This window comes from Ammodytes marinus, assembly GCF_949987685.1.
Source record: "Ammodytes marinus genome assembly, chromosome: 6".
NCBI classification, from domain to species: domain Eukaryota; kingdom Metazoa; phylum Chordata; class Actinopteri; order Uranoscopiformes; family Ammodytidae; genus Ammodytes; species Ammodytes marinus.
This window is the reverse complement of record NC_137235.1, coordinates 30,334,116-30,349,731: the sequence shown is the minus strand read 5'-3', so window position 1 is coordinate 30,349,731 and position 15,616 is coordinate 30,334,116. Positions and strand designations below refer to the sequence as shown.

Here is a 15,616-nt window from a genome sequence, read left to right as displayed (position 1 = left end):
GTGGATTGTCAACACAGGGGGCTGATCTGTCCTTTTACAGTTTTTCACAATTGCTTAAACACATTTCCTGATAGACTACCTCACTTTTTCAAAACCCTAAACACAAATTTCAAAACTCAAACACAAAATGCAAAATCCTTCACTTCTCTTGCAAAAGCACACTTTACCCTCAAAACAATGTTAACTCTTCACTAAATGGTGTTTTCTTTTCAAATGACAAACACATACATCATATGACTAGACATTTCTAGCACTCATTGAACACTGGTGTGCAGAATGGAAAACACTATAGTATAAATGCAAACCACTATATGAATGCTTTATCAGTAAAATTATGCCTTTGCATGTTCATACACTTTCACCTACAGTAACAACAAATACTTTTTTGCCAAATGCTAACACACATGTTGCAGAATAGTTTATTTTGCCATTTCAAACAAACACAATGAATAGGTAGGACTGCAGTTCAAGCATTTCAGTGTGTCAGTATAAACTACTGTACTGTACAGTAAAAAACAATTACAGTAAAATTAGGGAACAATGGTAACAAAAACAGCGTTGTAAGGAATTGGGTGGTTGGATTATGAATCCTATTATGGATTCCGCCTCCTGTTTGTGTCGGGCCACATCGCCTCATCAACATCACACTCAATTTCATCTTTTGAGAAGCAACAGGGAAATGATCACCTGATATCCAGTCTAAATCTCCTAATTATGGAGTGACTCAGGTTGGGCTGCACTCTCTGTCCAGGCTCCCTCATTTATAGGCCATGATCTATAACATGGTCCACTATAGTGTCCCTGTTGTATGTGTCTCTGTCTGTTGCCTTCTTTGTCCTCGTCCTCCTGTCGCTCTCTCTCCTCCTCTTTCCTTGACTCTTACCGTCTCAGAAAGGAGCTGAGCTCACCTGGGGTCTATTTGTAGTGCTAAGGTTTAGACTGATTGGTATTCAATTATTATTATTTTTTTCAAGAAGTGTGTTGGAGAATTTCAAACACAGTGCAAAGCATAAATTGTGTTTGTAGGGTTGGTGCTTTGGTTTAGGGCATAGTTACAAAAGTTAGAGGTTGTGATGCTGTGGTCATAGCAGTCACTTTTAGTGTTTACAGTATTCGACAAAAACTGTATTTGTACTCAAATGTGCAGTCTACTGTAAATCACAGCAAACAGGAGCTCATCCCTGACCCTTCTATAGCTAACTGCACAAAAGCCTTTTGAGTTTAGAAATTTGATTGGCAGTGTGTTCTGTGTGAATACCATGAGAGAGAATTCAGGAAGAGTGTGCAAGATATAGAGAATTATGTGTAGTGTTGTGAAAAATGTGTGTTTTGGAATGAAAATATGAGTCTAAGGCAGGAAATGTGTTTGGAGTTCAGCAGAATTGGTTAAGCAGTTGGTAAATTAGTTTCAGATTGTGCACATTGTGTCTGATGTTCCAGAAAATGTGTTTAAACAATTGTGAAAAACTGTATTAATAAAAAATAAATAAATCATAAATGTTTGACATATGCCAAGAGATAACTGAACAATTGATTTGAAGAATAAACCCTATGTTTTCATACTATGTCAAAGTGATTATAATAATTGTAAGTGTTTGTCTTTAGGTTTCGTATCTTTTTCCAAAGGATGGTCTCTCACAAGCTGTTCGACCACGGGATTCTGGTCTTTGTTATCCTCAGTTGTATCACCATTGCTATGGAGAGGCCTGGAATTGACCCTAAGAGCACGGTGAGACACACATTTATGTGACCTACAAGTATTGTTACTCTGGATACACGTTGTACAGTAAACCCTAACAGTGTGCAAAACACACACAAACTTATCCAACCAGACACAAACAGGCATACTAGCCTACGATAAACCTAAAAAGAGATGGCATATATAAGAGCACCACAGACTGAGAAACACACACATAATGTCTGACACAGAGAAGTAGAGTGGTCGGTTTTTTATGAAACAAATAATATGTAATATGAATTGGTTATATCTATCTATCTATCTATTACGAAAAAACAGTTTGAAAATGAATCTCACTCTGTCTTTCAGGAACGATGTATGCTGGATATCTCCAGTTACATATTCCTTGGTGTCTTTTTTGTCGAGATGCTTTTTAAGGTAAACATGACTTTTTTTAATCATAGAGGCCTAAGGTTAATGTGAAATAGAATTAATATTCAAAGAAATGGTATTCTTACTTCTTATTTCTTACTGATAAATACAAATACTTCATGACACCTGAACATTTTCTTCCTCAATATCGATTTTTTTTTTGGCTTAGGTTATCAGCTGAGTTGAAGTATTGACATTTTGTTGCTTTTATGCTAGGTTCTAGCTCTTGGTTTGCTGATTGGGAAGGATAACTACTGCAGCTCTTCCTGGAACATCGTGGATGGTTTTTTGGTGATTCTGTCTATAGCCGATGTCATTATCTCACTGACCAGTGCGACCGAAAACAGCATGCTGGGCATGCTCAAAGTTTTACGCCTGCTACGCACACTTCGCCCACTGAGGTACAGATTTGATCTGTCTGTAAACAAAAGCTCCCTATCTGTTTACCAACTGATATTCATGTAATGTTTGTGTGAAAGAACCCCCCCCCCCTCCCCAATTTCACATTTTAGTCAGTTTGTGTGTGTAGTTAGTGTTAATGTACATGTTTTTTGTTTTTTAACCAACTTTTTTGTTTGTGTTTCCAAGGGTTATCAAGCGAGCCCCAAAACTGAAGCTGGCTGTGCAAGCTCTGATGGCCTCAGTTAAACCCATTGGGAACATCGTTATCATTTCTTGTGCATTCTTCATTCTATTTGGCATTCTTGGTGTGCAGGTAACACATACACACACACACACACACACACACACACACACACACACACACACACACACACACACACACACACACACACACACACACACACACACACACACACACACACACGTCTGTACACACACAAACAGCTTAATTTTGCCACAGCTGAAAATTAAGCTGTGAATATAAACATGGCCAGCTTGTAGCCAAATAGTCATATTACAAACCTCTGTTGAGAATGTACTCCTGTCATTCTTAGAGTAATAGCCTACTAGCTGGCATACACTGGTGAACTAACACCACAGACACTCTGTCTCTGTCTTTATCTCACACAAACACTGTAGTTGTTCAAAGGGAAGTTCTTTTACTGCGAGGGTCAGGACACAAGAAACATCACCAGCAAGGCTGACTGTCTGTCGGCCAACTACCTCTGGATACGAAAGCCGTACAATTTTGACAACCTGCCTCAGGTATGAACTAATGTGCTAATTAATACACATGAGGATGAGAGAGAAGGGTATTTTATTGATTAAACATTTTTGGATTGACTGTACTTATTCTAATAAACAGACTATTTTGTGAACATAAATTCAAATGAATATAATGTATCTGCCTACTGTGTTTAAATTCACAGTTCATTCAACCATTCAAACCCCTTAATCTGAAAATTGGAATCAAGGATCAATACAAGCAAATAATTCCCCGCTAGCATTGTGATAGCCAAGAGGGTGATATGGTTGGCTCTGCATGTTTGTTGTTAGTTAGCGTGGTATCTCCAAAACTGCCCATTGCATTGCAGAAAAATGTAGTGAAACTGAAAGAGGTATAGTTATTTCAAAGTCGAAGAACTATATTCAGATAGCTGTCATAGATTTATTTACTGCAAATAGCACATCTTAGGCTATTCTAATATAAGGGTCAAACACCATTTGAACCTGTAAAATCACTGTGTGTTGACTCATCAGTTATTTCTGTTTCCCACTCAGGCTCTGATGTCCTTGTTTGTAATGTACTCTAAGGATGGCTGGGTAACCCTCATGTATGATGGGCTAGATGCTGTGGGAGTAGACATACAGGTATTTATTTTGCTGGCAATATACCTGATTCATGTTTTTACAGTGTTATGTACATGGTTATTGAACACTAACCAATACATACCTCCTCTCTGCTCTTCTGTTCTCCTCTCAGCCCGTGAGAAACCACAACGAATGGATACTTGTTTTTTTCATCTCCTTCATGGTTGTTAGCTTCTTGCTCCTCGACATGTTTATCGGTGTGATGGTGGAGACCTTTCAGAAGTGTCAGCAGGAGCAGAAAAGAAGAGATGAAGTTGAAAATAGGTTACCTGAAGGAGAAGTATTGGAAGACCAGAGCAGCAGTAAGGAGAATGAATGGGCGTCTTGGTGGTCTGCATTTCTGACCATTGCCTTTCTAAAGTCTAAAAACAAAACAGAAAGCCTACATATGTCACACATAGTGGCTGATCATGAAGAGTTGGGCAACCCCATTCTGATGCACAAGGACGGGTAGAGTACACAGGGTTTATCAGAGATTTGTGTTAAAAAGAAAAACAGTTGCGTGTTGACTTCAATCTGTGTTAGTGAGCTCTTTTCCTGTGCTGCTGGTCAACACATTATTTCTCTATCAGTGAGAGCAGAGTGACGCGCGTCTCGCTGAAAAAAATAGAGGAACCTGCTGAGGTGAAATGGTGCGTTGCTGCCAACGTGCTGGACGGGTGTCGGTGGTGGGATGTGTGGCTGCACAGTTGACAAACCCCATTTCATCGCTGTCTCTCCAAACAAAAGCAAGAATGCCCAAAAAAATATCTTGGAAATAAATACAGAATGCACTAGCTGGAGTGCTTGCCATTGTAGCCTCTTCCAACCCTAAGCGTGCCAGTGCCATGTGTACAACTGCTCTTATTAGCCTCGTTTGAGAAGGAGCCGTTTTGCTAAGACCTGCGCAATTATGACGCCCGTCTTGCTGAGCGCACAGCATTTTTGCAGCATTTTTGCTGTGCGCTCAGCAAGACGCGTCATAATTGCGCCCCGCGCTTGATATGCAGCTGGCAAATCACAGTGCAACATATGACAGCCTCCTTTAAAAAAAAAAAGCGAGGGGCATAAATTGAAAACAACAAGAACGCTTCCCATATTGGCTCAGTCCTGGTCGTGGGTTTGAATCTGACCTGTGGACCTTTACTGCATGTTATCCCCCTCTCTCCCCATTTCCACATGTTTTATTTTTTATTTTTTTGGCATTTTTATGCTTTATTGATAGTGTAGAGACAGAGGTGAAATGGGGCAGAGAGGGGAGTGACATGCAGAGAACGACCGCGGGCTGGAATCGAACCCGGGTCCGCTGCTGGCCGAGGCCCATGGGGGGGACGCCCTACCAACTGAGCTAAGGGCGTCCCCCTTCACTCTGTACTTTCTGACTTGAAATGTCAAGTATAAAAGGATAAAAGGATGAAAAACGCAACACAACAAAAAATAAATAAATCTACGGCTAAACGGCTTGATCACTCTGAAATGTCACATGGCCCTTCTGTATACACCTGGCCAGAGGCTGACAGAGCAATTTTTTCTCATTTGTCATTGCAAATGTTGAAAAAAACCTTGATTTCGTATGGAGCATTTGTGCTGCGATTGTTGCCGAAAATCCGCACATGCACAATTGGGCCGTCTCATTTCACCGGCGCATGTCGCATCAGTTGCTGTCGGGAGCAACAGGAGGAGCAATATTTTCTGCTTTGTTTTGTGCAAGGGAGGAAACAATCTCCTGCATGTTGTTGTGTTATTGTGAGGCGGCGCAACCAGAGGATGCTGCAGCAGCCACAGCACAAACAAAGACACTGCGAGGAAAAAAAGTGGGGCTGATGTGTGTCTACACACACATGGACACTGCGAGGGCAATCAAACTGTATGCAGAAATGCAAAACATGACAGCAAACAATTTTCACCATTTGTCACTGTAAACTTGGACAAAAACTTTGATTTGGTGCATTTCTGATGCGTTCACAGGACTATTTAAAGTATGTTTATGCGCAACTGGACCGACTCATTTAAGGTCGGTAAAATGCGTGTCTTCTATTTCAGCAGTATCCAGCAGCGAGGGTTCCCACCTGCCCCAACTTCACGAAATATGCTCCATAATTTTTTTACTCGTGATTTCTGTTCATCTGGCTTTCTTTTATCTGTGCATCTGTGATGCCCAGGAGGCTATAAGCTTTGCACTGTGATCATCCTGTAAAACCCATCGGCCCCACATCGATGGCACCTTGCAAGCCACCCCCTTCTACGCCGATCCTCCACCAGCTCTGCAAACTTACCCCTATTCCTTTCATTGGCTACCTCCATCCGTTCTTTTCTGGTCACTATCAGCTCCAGCATTACCACTTGCTTCTAAGTATCTGAAGTCAGCACAATCTCTGGCCTGAGAGTGGTTTCCATGATGTTCTCAGGGAACTTGAGCTACTTTCCCAGGTTAAAGACTAAGTTGACAGTCATGTGCTGTTCCAGGGAGGCCTGTTTTGGGCTTTATTGGGATGTCCACCTTCTCTCACGAATTGACAGTTGACTGTGTCAATTCTCATATACCAGCAATGGTCACAAAATCCTGGGCGGGATGCCATGCTGGTAAATCCAGGCTTTGAATTGGCCTGGTAGTCCTGACTTGTCGACTGTTGTGGTCATCTCCCAGGTCTTGGTTTGATACTCTAATGGAAGCAGCATCCTTTAGGGTGCAGTCGAAAGTTTTTCCAGGGCTCTTTATAGGTTTTCCGATGACTGATGGAATACGGGAACCTTCAAGTGAGAAATGGAACCTGTCTGTCACCTTTTTTCTTTTCAGTACCAGGGACCTGGATTTATCCGGCTTGAAGCACATCCGAGCCAAAGTCATAAGTCTGTCCAAGCCCTGCAGAATCCATCTGATTCCTGGGACTGACGTTGCTGTAACTGTCAAATCATCCATAAAGGCTCTGATCAGGGGCTACCTGACTTGAGACATGTTTAGTGGGCCTCTGCACTCCACCTCAGCCGATTTGACCAGCATGCTCATGTCCAGGGAGAAGAGGATCACTGAACCAGTGATGATTATTTTCTCCAATCAGTGCCACTTGGATGTGACTACCCTGGACACGAACCTCGGATTGAAGTTGTTACAGTAATCTAAGATAAGGTCATTGATGTTATTTGGGATGTAGTGCATCTCCAGTGCCGTTTCCACCAGTTTGTGGGGTATATGGACCCATAAGCATTGGTGAGGTCCAGCCAGAGAACTGCCATGTCTCTGTTCCGTTCTCGCGCCTCTCTGATCAACCGTGTGACCACACCACTATGCTCCAGGCATCCTGGAATTCCAGGGATTCCAACCTTTTGCCCGGAGAGGTTGATGTACTGGTTCTTGAAGAATATCTTGCCCTCAACGCTGATCAGCAAGATGGTCCTAAACTGCTTGATGTCCATTGAATGTTCTTTCTTAGGAACCATACACCTTATGCCAATCTCCATTGCTGGGTTACTTTACCCCTTCTCCAGATAACCCGTAGGATCTTCCAGTGTTGGCGTGCTAGCTGGGGACACCTCTTGTAGGCCTTTCACACCGCCGCAAAATCGGCGCTAGTTCTGGGCTTGTTCGGAGTTAGAGCCAGTGTTTTGGTTTCACACCGCCAGAGAGCCTGCTCCGGGCCGTAAAAACCGGGGGAACTCATACCCCAGGATTGAGCAGGGTTTGATAAGAACTGCTTGCGCGAACGGTTGGGGGAGGGATTATCCTGACCAACCAGAGCAACTCAAACCTCATGCCCGCCATATTTAAAAACACCGCTACTACGAGACGTAAACATAACATAATTACCGAACGTAGCGATCAAATTGACCGGCGAGAATACGCTGTATGGGTCCTGTTTGCTTAAGAAAGCAAAGCGAGAGCCAACAAGTGTAAAAATAAGACGTATTCGCCGCTGTTGTTGTGCTTAAAGCTAGCGGTAGCTTTAGCGTTAGCCACAAGAGCAGCGGCGTCGGGTGACGTACACACACGTTTACAGTGACGTCATGACGTTGCTCTCTTGCCGGCTCCATGGCTGTCTCCGGTCGATGTGAAACCAACCGGTTCATAACTGGGATAAGGCTGTAACCAGTTTTGAACTGACCCCAACACCAGCCTGGAACTGACTCTTGGTTCATTTTGGTGTGAAAGGCCTATTGTACACCAGTTAGGGTACTCCACTGGGTCCAGGAGCTACTCTTAGCCTGTGCGGGTGGGGGGCGAACTGTTGGAACAGGCCTTTTGCGTTGAACTGTCGGTGCGGGGGTTGGGGGTCACCAGCTGTGAACTGTCGGTGTGGCGGCAGCTGTGAACTGTTGGAGTGCGACAGTGAACGCGGATGGTCCAACCCAGATGCCGCTGTCTCACTGCGATGCAGGTTTTTGCCTACAGTCCATGGATGCAGTCGATATGGAAGCGTGCGTGGTCAAGGCAGCGGAGCTGCAGGAAACGCTTGTTACTTTTTTTCTTTTACAAGACTTCTCGTTACGCCATGGAAAGGGGAGGGAAGAAGGCGCTACATATTTGCTGTGATTGGTTTATCTGCGTGTAGGAGGTGCACGGAATGGCATTTCGCCTCCGCAGTTCCTGGAGATTAACTGCAGTGTCATGGGCTGTGTTCGAAAAGCCCTACTAACGTCCTGCTCATACTAATTTTGACATCAATTTGAGTATGTTGTGGTTGTGTATGCGAGTTTGTGTAGGCGAAAAATGCCCCGATGAGTACTTACTTCCGGGAAGATTTTGTGTATGGATCGATAGGTTACTACTCCTACTCAACTGCCCCACAATGCATTGCGTCTTTTCAAACGACACGTAATAAAAAAAAAATCTTTATTGCTTCTGTATACCTCAGTGTAAACGCAATCAAGCATTTTGTAGACAGTACGTAGTATATACACAGGGGCGTAGCACCAAAACACAACCCCTGGTCTAATGACGTTTAATAACCATACACACATACAGTGTTTGTCAGAGGAATTTGGGAGACCTTGGACCTTCTAGAGAGGTTCGGGGGAATCCTCCCCCGGACGAAAAATGTGAACCTTTGAAAGTAAAATTCATCAATCTGGTGCACTTTTAGAAGAAAAAAACTAAGGTCCTGCGTCCTATGTGAACTATTTAGTACTATCTTATGGAATAATTTGGAGACACAGAATAACCAAAAAGCAGAAAGAAAAAATGTACAGGTTTAAAAATCCAGTCCGCTTTGTGAATTTTTTTATAATATAAGCTCCTTCCCCTTCTTTTTTCTTAGTGGCTCAATATAGGCACCTGGTGGCACAGAATAATGTTATTTAAAAAATAACCAAAAAATTTACTGGCTCATGATAGGCCCCTGATCTCCTTACAAGGGTCAGAGGCCTATCATGAGCCAGTCAATTATTTCTTTTTTTGGAATGGCATTTTTCAGGGCCTTTGAAGATCGGTGGCCTATATTGAGCTCGTTAAAATAATAATAATAATAATTATAATTTTTGATGGGCCCCCCTCTGCCTTGGGCCCCCCCAAGACTGTCGCACTTGTACCCGCAGTCCGACGGCCCTGTGTATACATGTTGAGTATGTAGGTGGAAGGACGTTAGTGCCGTTTCAAACACAGCCCATGCTCCTAGATCTGTATCCGTTTTGGTCCCGAGGGACTTCAAAGTCTCATGGTGCTGAGCGGCAGCAAGTCAGAGGTGCAAGTCACTTCAGACGAAAAAAAGTCTAATTGATGATGCACTCAGCAAGACGCTTGTCATAATTGCGCAGGTCCAGCTCTCGCTCGACGAGCGCATGCGAGAGATGGATTAAATCCATCGAGTGGCCTTTTATTGTGAGCAGCCTAAGGCACACCTTTGCAATAATAATGCAGTCTAATAAGCATCTTGATATGCCACACGTCAGGTAAATGGCTTATCTGAGTACATTTTTGCTCACTTACAAAGAAAATTTAAATAAAATTGTTTTGTTTACATAAAAAAAGGGGTTTCACCATTTCAGATCATGAAACATTGGAGCAAAAAATGTGTACTTTAGCTTTTTTAAATTTTTAGTTTTACTTTTCTGGCTGTGTACATTAGAATTTATGCATCTTTGTGTGGCGTGTGTGTGTGTGTGTGTGTGTGTGTGTGTGTGTGTGTGTGTGTGTGTGTGTGTGTGTGTGTGTGTGTGTGTGTGTTCAAGAATGTGAGGTTTCAGAGCCTGAGCAGATGCCATATTACACATACTACTCTCCCTTGCGGCGGTCTATACACACTCTGTGTACTAGCAACTTCCTGGACCTTTTCATGACTGTTGTTATTGTTGCCAGTGTCTTGATGATGGCTTTCGAACACTATCAACAACCTCAGGTAATGTACACGCGACATGAGTCACAGGTATAGAACTGCTGCAAAAAATGACTTTGTATTGACTGTTTGAGGGGATGAAAATAAACCTGTGTGTGTCTGTGTGTGCAGTATGTACAAAATATTACGGAGTATTCCTACTATGTGTTCACCGCCATCCTTATCATTGAAGTCGTTCTGAAGTTTGTGGCGTTTGGCATCCTGAGGTTCATAAAATTCAGGTATTACACCAGAATCAAAAAATGTTCCCTTATTTGCCTTTACGTGTTAGCTTTTGTAAGTGTTTACAACGTTACATGACCTTTGTGTTTGTGTTTAGTTGGAATCAGCTGGATGTCCTCGTAGTCTTGGTTTCTATCATCAGTATTATATTTACTGAGATGGAAATGACTGACGCAATTCCCATTAATCCCAGCATCTTGAGAGTTTGTCGAGTACTCAGACTAGCACAAGGTATACACACTCTCCAACAAGGGACATTTCTTTAGTAAAAAATGTACAGTCCCCTCCATAAGTATCGGAACAGTGAGGCCAATTCCCTTATTTTTGCTGTAGACTGGAAACATTTGGGTTTGACACCAAAAGATGAATATGAGACAATAGCTCAACATTTCATCTTTCATTTCCAGGTATTCACATCTGGATCCGATACACAACTGAGAAGATATCATTATTTGTAAAGGAACACCACATTTTTAGGCGAGCAGAAGTATTGGAACAGATAGACTTTAAATAAATTAAAGTGAATAAAACGTACTATTCTGTCGCAAAACCTTTGCTTGCAATAACCGCATCAAGCCTGTGACCCATTGACACCAAACTTTTGCATTCTTCTTTTGTGACGCTTATACAGGCTTTCACCGCAGCCTCATTCAGTTGCTATTTGTGTTAGGGGGTTACTCTCTTAAGGGCCCGTGTCCACCTAACGCCTTTTTCCAGCGTTAAACGCTGGCCGTGCGCTCGAGTGTGTCTACTGAGCATTTTTTTCGACCGCTTTTTTCAAGCGTTTTATGAGCTGGGAGAGAGAGTGCTGTGATCGGGGGAGAGAAAATGCTGATCGTCACCTGTCAGTCAGACCTATCGACACTGGTTTAACTCTTTAGGCTTGGGTCATTATCTTGCTGCATGATAAAGGATATTCCAATCAGTTTGGTTGCATATTTCCTTAAATTGGCAGACAAAATGTTTCTGTAAACTTCTGAGTTAATTTTGCTGTTGTCATCATGTGTTACATCATCAATGAAGAATAATGAGCCCGTCCCAGAAGAAGCTATGCAAGCCCAAGCCATGACATTGCCTCCACCGTGTTTCACAGATGAGCCTGTATGTTTGGGATCATGAGTAGATCCTTTCTTTCTCCAAACTTTAGCCTTTCCATCACTTTGGTAAAGGTTCATCTTGACAACAACACAGTAACACATGATGGCAACAGCAAAATGAACTTAGAAGTCTACAGAAACATTCGGTCTGCCAATTTAAAGAAAGATGCAACCAAACTGATTGGAAGATGCTCCATCATGCAGCAAGATAAGGATCCAAAAAAACTGCAAAAACAACAAAGGAGTTCATCAGGGGCAAGAAGTAGAAGGTTTTAGACTGGCCAAGTCAATCTCCAGACTTAACGAGACCGAAGGGAGTAACCCCCCAAAACAAACAGCAACTGAATGAGGCTGCGGTGAAAGCCTGGAAAAGCACCACAAAAGAAGAATGCAAACGTTTTGTGATGTCAATGGGTCACAGGCTTGATGCAGTTATTGCAAGCAAAGTATTTGCGACAAAATATTACGGTTTATTCACTTTATTTATTTAAAGTCTATCTGTTCCAATACTTTTGCTTGCCTAAAAATGTTGTGTTCTTTTTAAAAAAAATTATATCTTCTCAGTTGTGTATCAGATCCAGATGTGAATACCTGGAAATGAAAGCTGAAATGTTGAGCTATTGTCTCATATTCATCTTTTGGTGTCAAACCCAATTGTTTCCAGTCTACAGCAAAAATAAAGGAATTGGCCTCACTGTTCCGATACTTATGGAGGGGACTGTATATATTGGTGACAAATGTCTTGTTAATGTCTGTGTCTCTTCTCAGCGCTAAAGGCAAAAAAGGTACGAGTTCTTCTGAACACCATTATCAAGACACTGTCGCAGGTAAGCATTGGGAATGTGGTGTTTAACCAATTTGTGATTGAGTTGATGAGTATTTGAAAGTTTTTCAATTTATTGCATGCAAATTCAGATACTGACATATCTGTTTGTGCCCAGTTTGCACACAACATATCCTGCAACAGTGTTCTCCATGCCATTATGTTGTATTATTAAATCTGCACTCTCAACAACACCAACAATATTTTGTTTAAATAAATTAATAATATAGGGCCGGTTTCACAGACAAGGCTTAAACCTAGTCCGAGACTAAAATGCCTGTTTGAGCTGGATTAATTCAAAGCTACTTGCACAGACTCAGTTTAAAATAGTCCTAGATTAAAGATATTCTGGATTAAACAAAGCCAATTGCAAGACGGACGACTAGAGCTACTCTAGGTCTAAATTTGATCTTAAATTAATCCACCAAAGAGGCAGGTTTAACTTCAGTTTAGTGGTGTTTGTGAGAGAGCACGGACTATTTGGAATATCTAAATGAAGACCAACTCCCACTGCAGAGGATAGCCAGAAGAGTACTTGTGGATAGGTCTTATCCAAAACATTTATTTGATGAACTTACATTTCGAGACCGCTTTCAATATGGAAAATGCACTGGAAGTAACAACTTTGCTTGAGCTTATGAGATGGATGCATTTAAATTGAAGACATATTCAGCATAATAAAATGAGTGTCTAAAACAATTCTGTTTTCAAATGTGGTTGTTGTGATTTAAAATACTGACACACATGAATACATTTTTTTTTTAAACACAACATGAACACCTTTTATTTTCTACTTATATCTTCACTGTGATTAGTAATCACAATTGTCTCAGTACTGTATCTTGTTTGAATCATAGCTCTCTCTTCCAACTTCATTTCCAATTCCACCTGTAGAATTTTCATTTGATACTTCCTTCAGATATTGCATTTTCTGTACATGGAATTCTCGGGCTAACTTTCATGCAACGTCATCTTTTTTGTCCTTTGTTGAAAGGTTGTGGCAAGCTCTTCTTTAAAGCGAGATTCGAGTCTATCAGTGCAGATATCATTAAATATAATGTAAAAATTATAAATGAGAAAGATGTGAAATACAGATAATAATGAAGATAACCTGAAGTTGGTGTATTCTCTTATTAACATTTTCATTAGAATTGAATTTGTTGCAAATCTATCTAATAAACTCAAGCAAAGTTGTTATTTTTAGTGCATTTTCCATATTGAAAGCGGTCTCGAAATGTAACTTCATCGAATAAATGTTTTGGATAAGATTTATCCACAAGTACTCTTCTGGCTGGCCTATGCAGTGGGAGTTTGTCTTCATTTAGATATTCCAAATAGTCCATGCTCTCTCACAAACACCACTAAACTGAAGTTAAACCTGCCTCTTTGGAGGATTAATTTAAAATCAAATTTAGACCTAGATTATCTTTAGTCATCCGTTTTGCAATTGGCTTTGTTTAATCCAGAATAGCTTTAATCTAGGACTATTTTAAACTGAGTCTGTGCAAGTAGCTTTGAATTAATCCAGCTCAAACAGGCATTTTAGTCTCAGACTAGGTTTAAGCCTTGTCTGTGAAACCGGCCCATAGTATGTTAAGAACAGAAGGGTGGATTAACCCCGGAATTCCACTGGCTGCGCATGCATTGTCCAAAGGTTTTGCTCCGTGCGCCCACGTCCATCAACACCCACCGGCTCCGTTTTCAAAGCAGGCACGGCCAGCTCTGCTGAACAGCTGGAGTCGCGAGACCGAGGAGTTCCCGCAGTGATAATATGATTCTCCTATATGGTATTTACACAACAACGAACGCACGGAAGTTTATTGTTCCCATCCGAACGAGTAAAAGAACAGTGGACATGCTTGTATGTGTCTCTGTTGTAACGGCTGGACAGGGAGGACACAGGCACAGAGACAGTACCAGTTTAAGAGGGTTTATTTAGAAGGAATCTGGGGTTTTGGGCCGGGCTCTGGAGTGGCTGACAGGCATGGGGTCCAGGGGAAGTGCCAAGGGGAGAATCCGGGGAGACGAGCAGAGGCAGGCAAGAGCAGGCAGGCAGAGGGGTCCAGGGAGGGAGAGCTGGCTGACGAGGGCTGGAGCTGGTGGCAGGAGTCAGGCTGGGAGACTGTGGCAAAAAAGAACAGAATTTAGCAACAAGCTAAATACAGGCGGAACTACAAAAGGTCTAGGTGGCTGGAGAGTTACTGACTGGGTAACAGAGTTTACAATCTGGCAGTGTCTGGAAGGTAGGGCCGGGTATATGAAGAGCAGTTGATTGTTGATTGATGGCAGCTGTGAATGCTGGTAACTGACTCCAGCACACCTGACTCCAACCCTGCAATTACACCAGAACACAGACAAGGGTAAAGGGGGAAAAAACAACACAAGGGCCCGAGGCCCAAGCAGGATCATGACAACTGTTTTGGGATTGTTACCTGCATTGAACACCGAGTGTCTTATTTTGAAAATTAACTGTAGTTTTTATTGTTTTGTCGTCGTCTGTGTTTCTGTCTATCTCGATGTGTTCTGTGCTAAATTGATGCAGTGAGCTCTGGCATCCAGCAAAAATAGAAGGAGTGCGTATTTCACCGGACAGCTGAAGCAGCAGCGGAGCAGAGAGACGGTGCAGCGGAGCTAGTGGACGCTCACGCACGCTCACACACTGACTAAAGTAAAAACCTGACAGCTCCGCTGACAGGACAGGCAGCCGGTGGAATTCGGCCTTAAAATGAGAGGGCTGAAGGTGGAAGAGGGATGTCTTCTCTAAGGTTGATGCAATAGAGACCTTGCGTAGGGAGACTCGGTTTGGGGGTTCTGGCCTCAAAAGAGTCAGATTTAAATTGAACTGAGTGTAGTGTAAGCTTGACGGAGATGATTAAGACTATTTTGTATTTTTGTGTGTAGAAGTGATATGCCTGACCTGGATTATTTGATCTCAGATGCCAAGTCTGGTTGCTATGGTCGCCACACCAATTTGGAAGTGAAATAGTGTTTGAAAGATATGCTTTAAGGTGCATTCACACCAAAAGCGATGCTCGCGATAGAGGCGTAGAACATTTTTACATAGGAAACCATTGGTTTAGGCGCGATGAGGTGCGACAAAGCGTTTCAGGCGATTTTATGCTCCATCTTGTGTAACGCAAGAAGTTGAAAATATTTAACTTTTGACGCGATGAAGCGTGACACTTAGCCGCGATAGCCAATCAGCTTGGAGATAGACCCGACGTCACTGACAGTGAACAGACTCTTGACTGAACCCAACGCTGATCCACTGTTCTGAAACCAATGA

General features: G+C 42.3%; 1 protein-coding gene across 1 annotated transcript in view; it reads left to right on the top strand.

The window, feature by feature from the left end:
- Positions 1-1,627: 1,627 nt before the first annotated feature.
- The window catches only part of LOC307251528 (voltage-dependent T-type calcium channel subunit alpha-1H-like), a gene marked incomplete at both ends in the record, with an annotated part of 91,632 nt that continues 77,643 nt past the window's right edge, over positions 1,628-15,616 (top strand). Inside the window, 7 exons of the mRNA XM_080028896.1 lie at positions 1,628-1,729; positions 2,327-2,511; positions 2,699-2,825; positions 3,152-3,277; positions 3,794-3,883; positions 3,996-4,185; positions 12,276-12,334. Of these exons, the coding sequence (XP_079885022.1) occupies positions 1,628-1,729; positions 2,327-2,511; positions 2,699-2,825; positions 3,152-3,277; positions 3,794-3,883; positions 3,996-4,185; positions 12,276-12,334 (879 nt within the window). The remainder of the gene's footprint in view (positions 1,730-2,326; positions 2,512-2,698; positions 2,826-3,151; positions 3,278-3,793; positions 3,884-3,995; positions 4,186-12,275; positions 12,335-15,616) is intronic.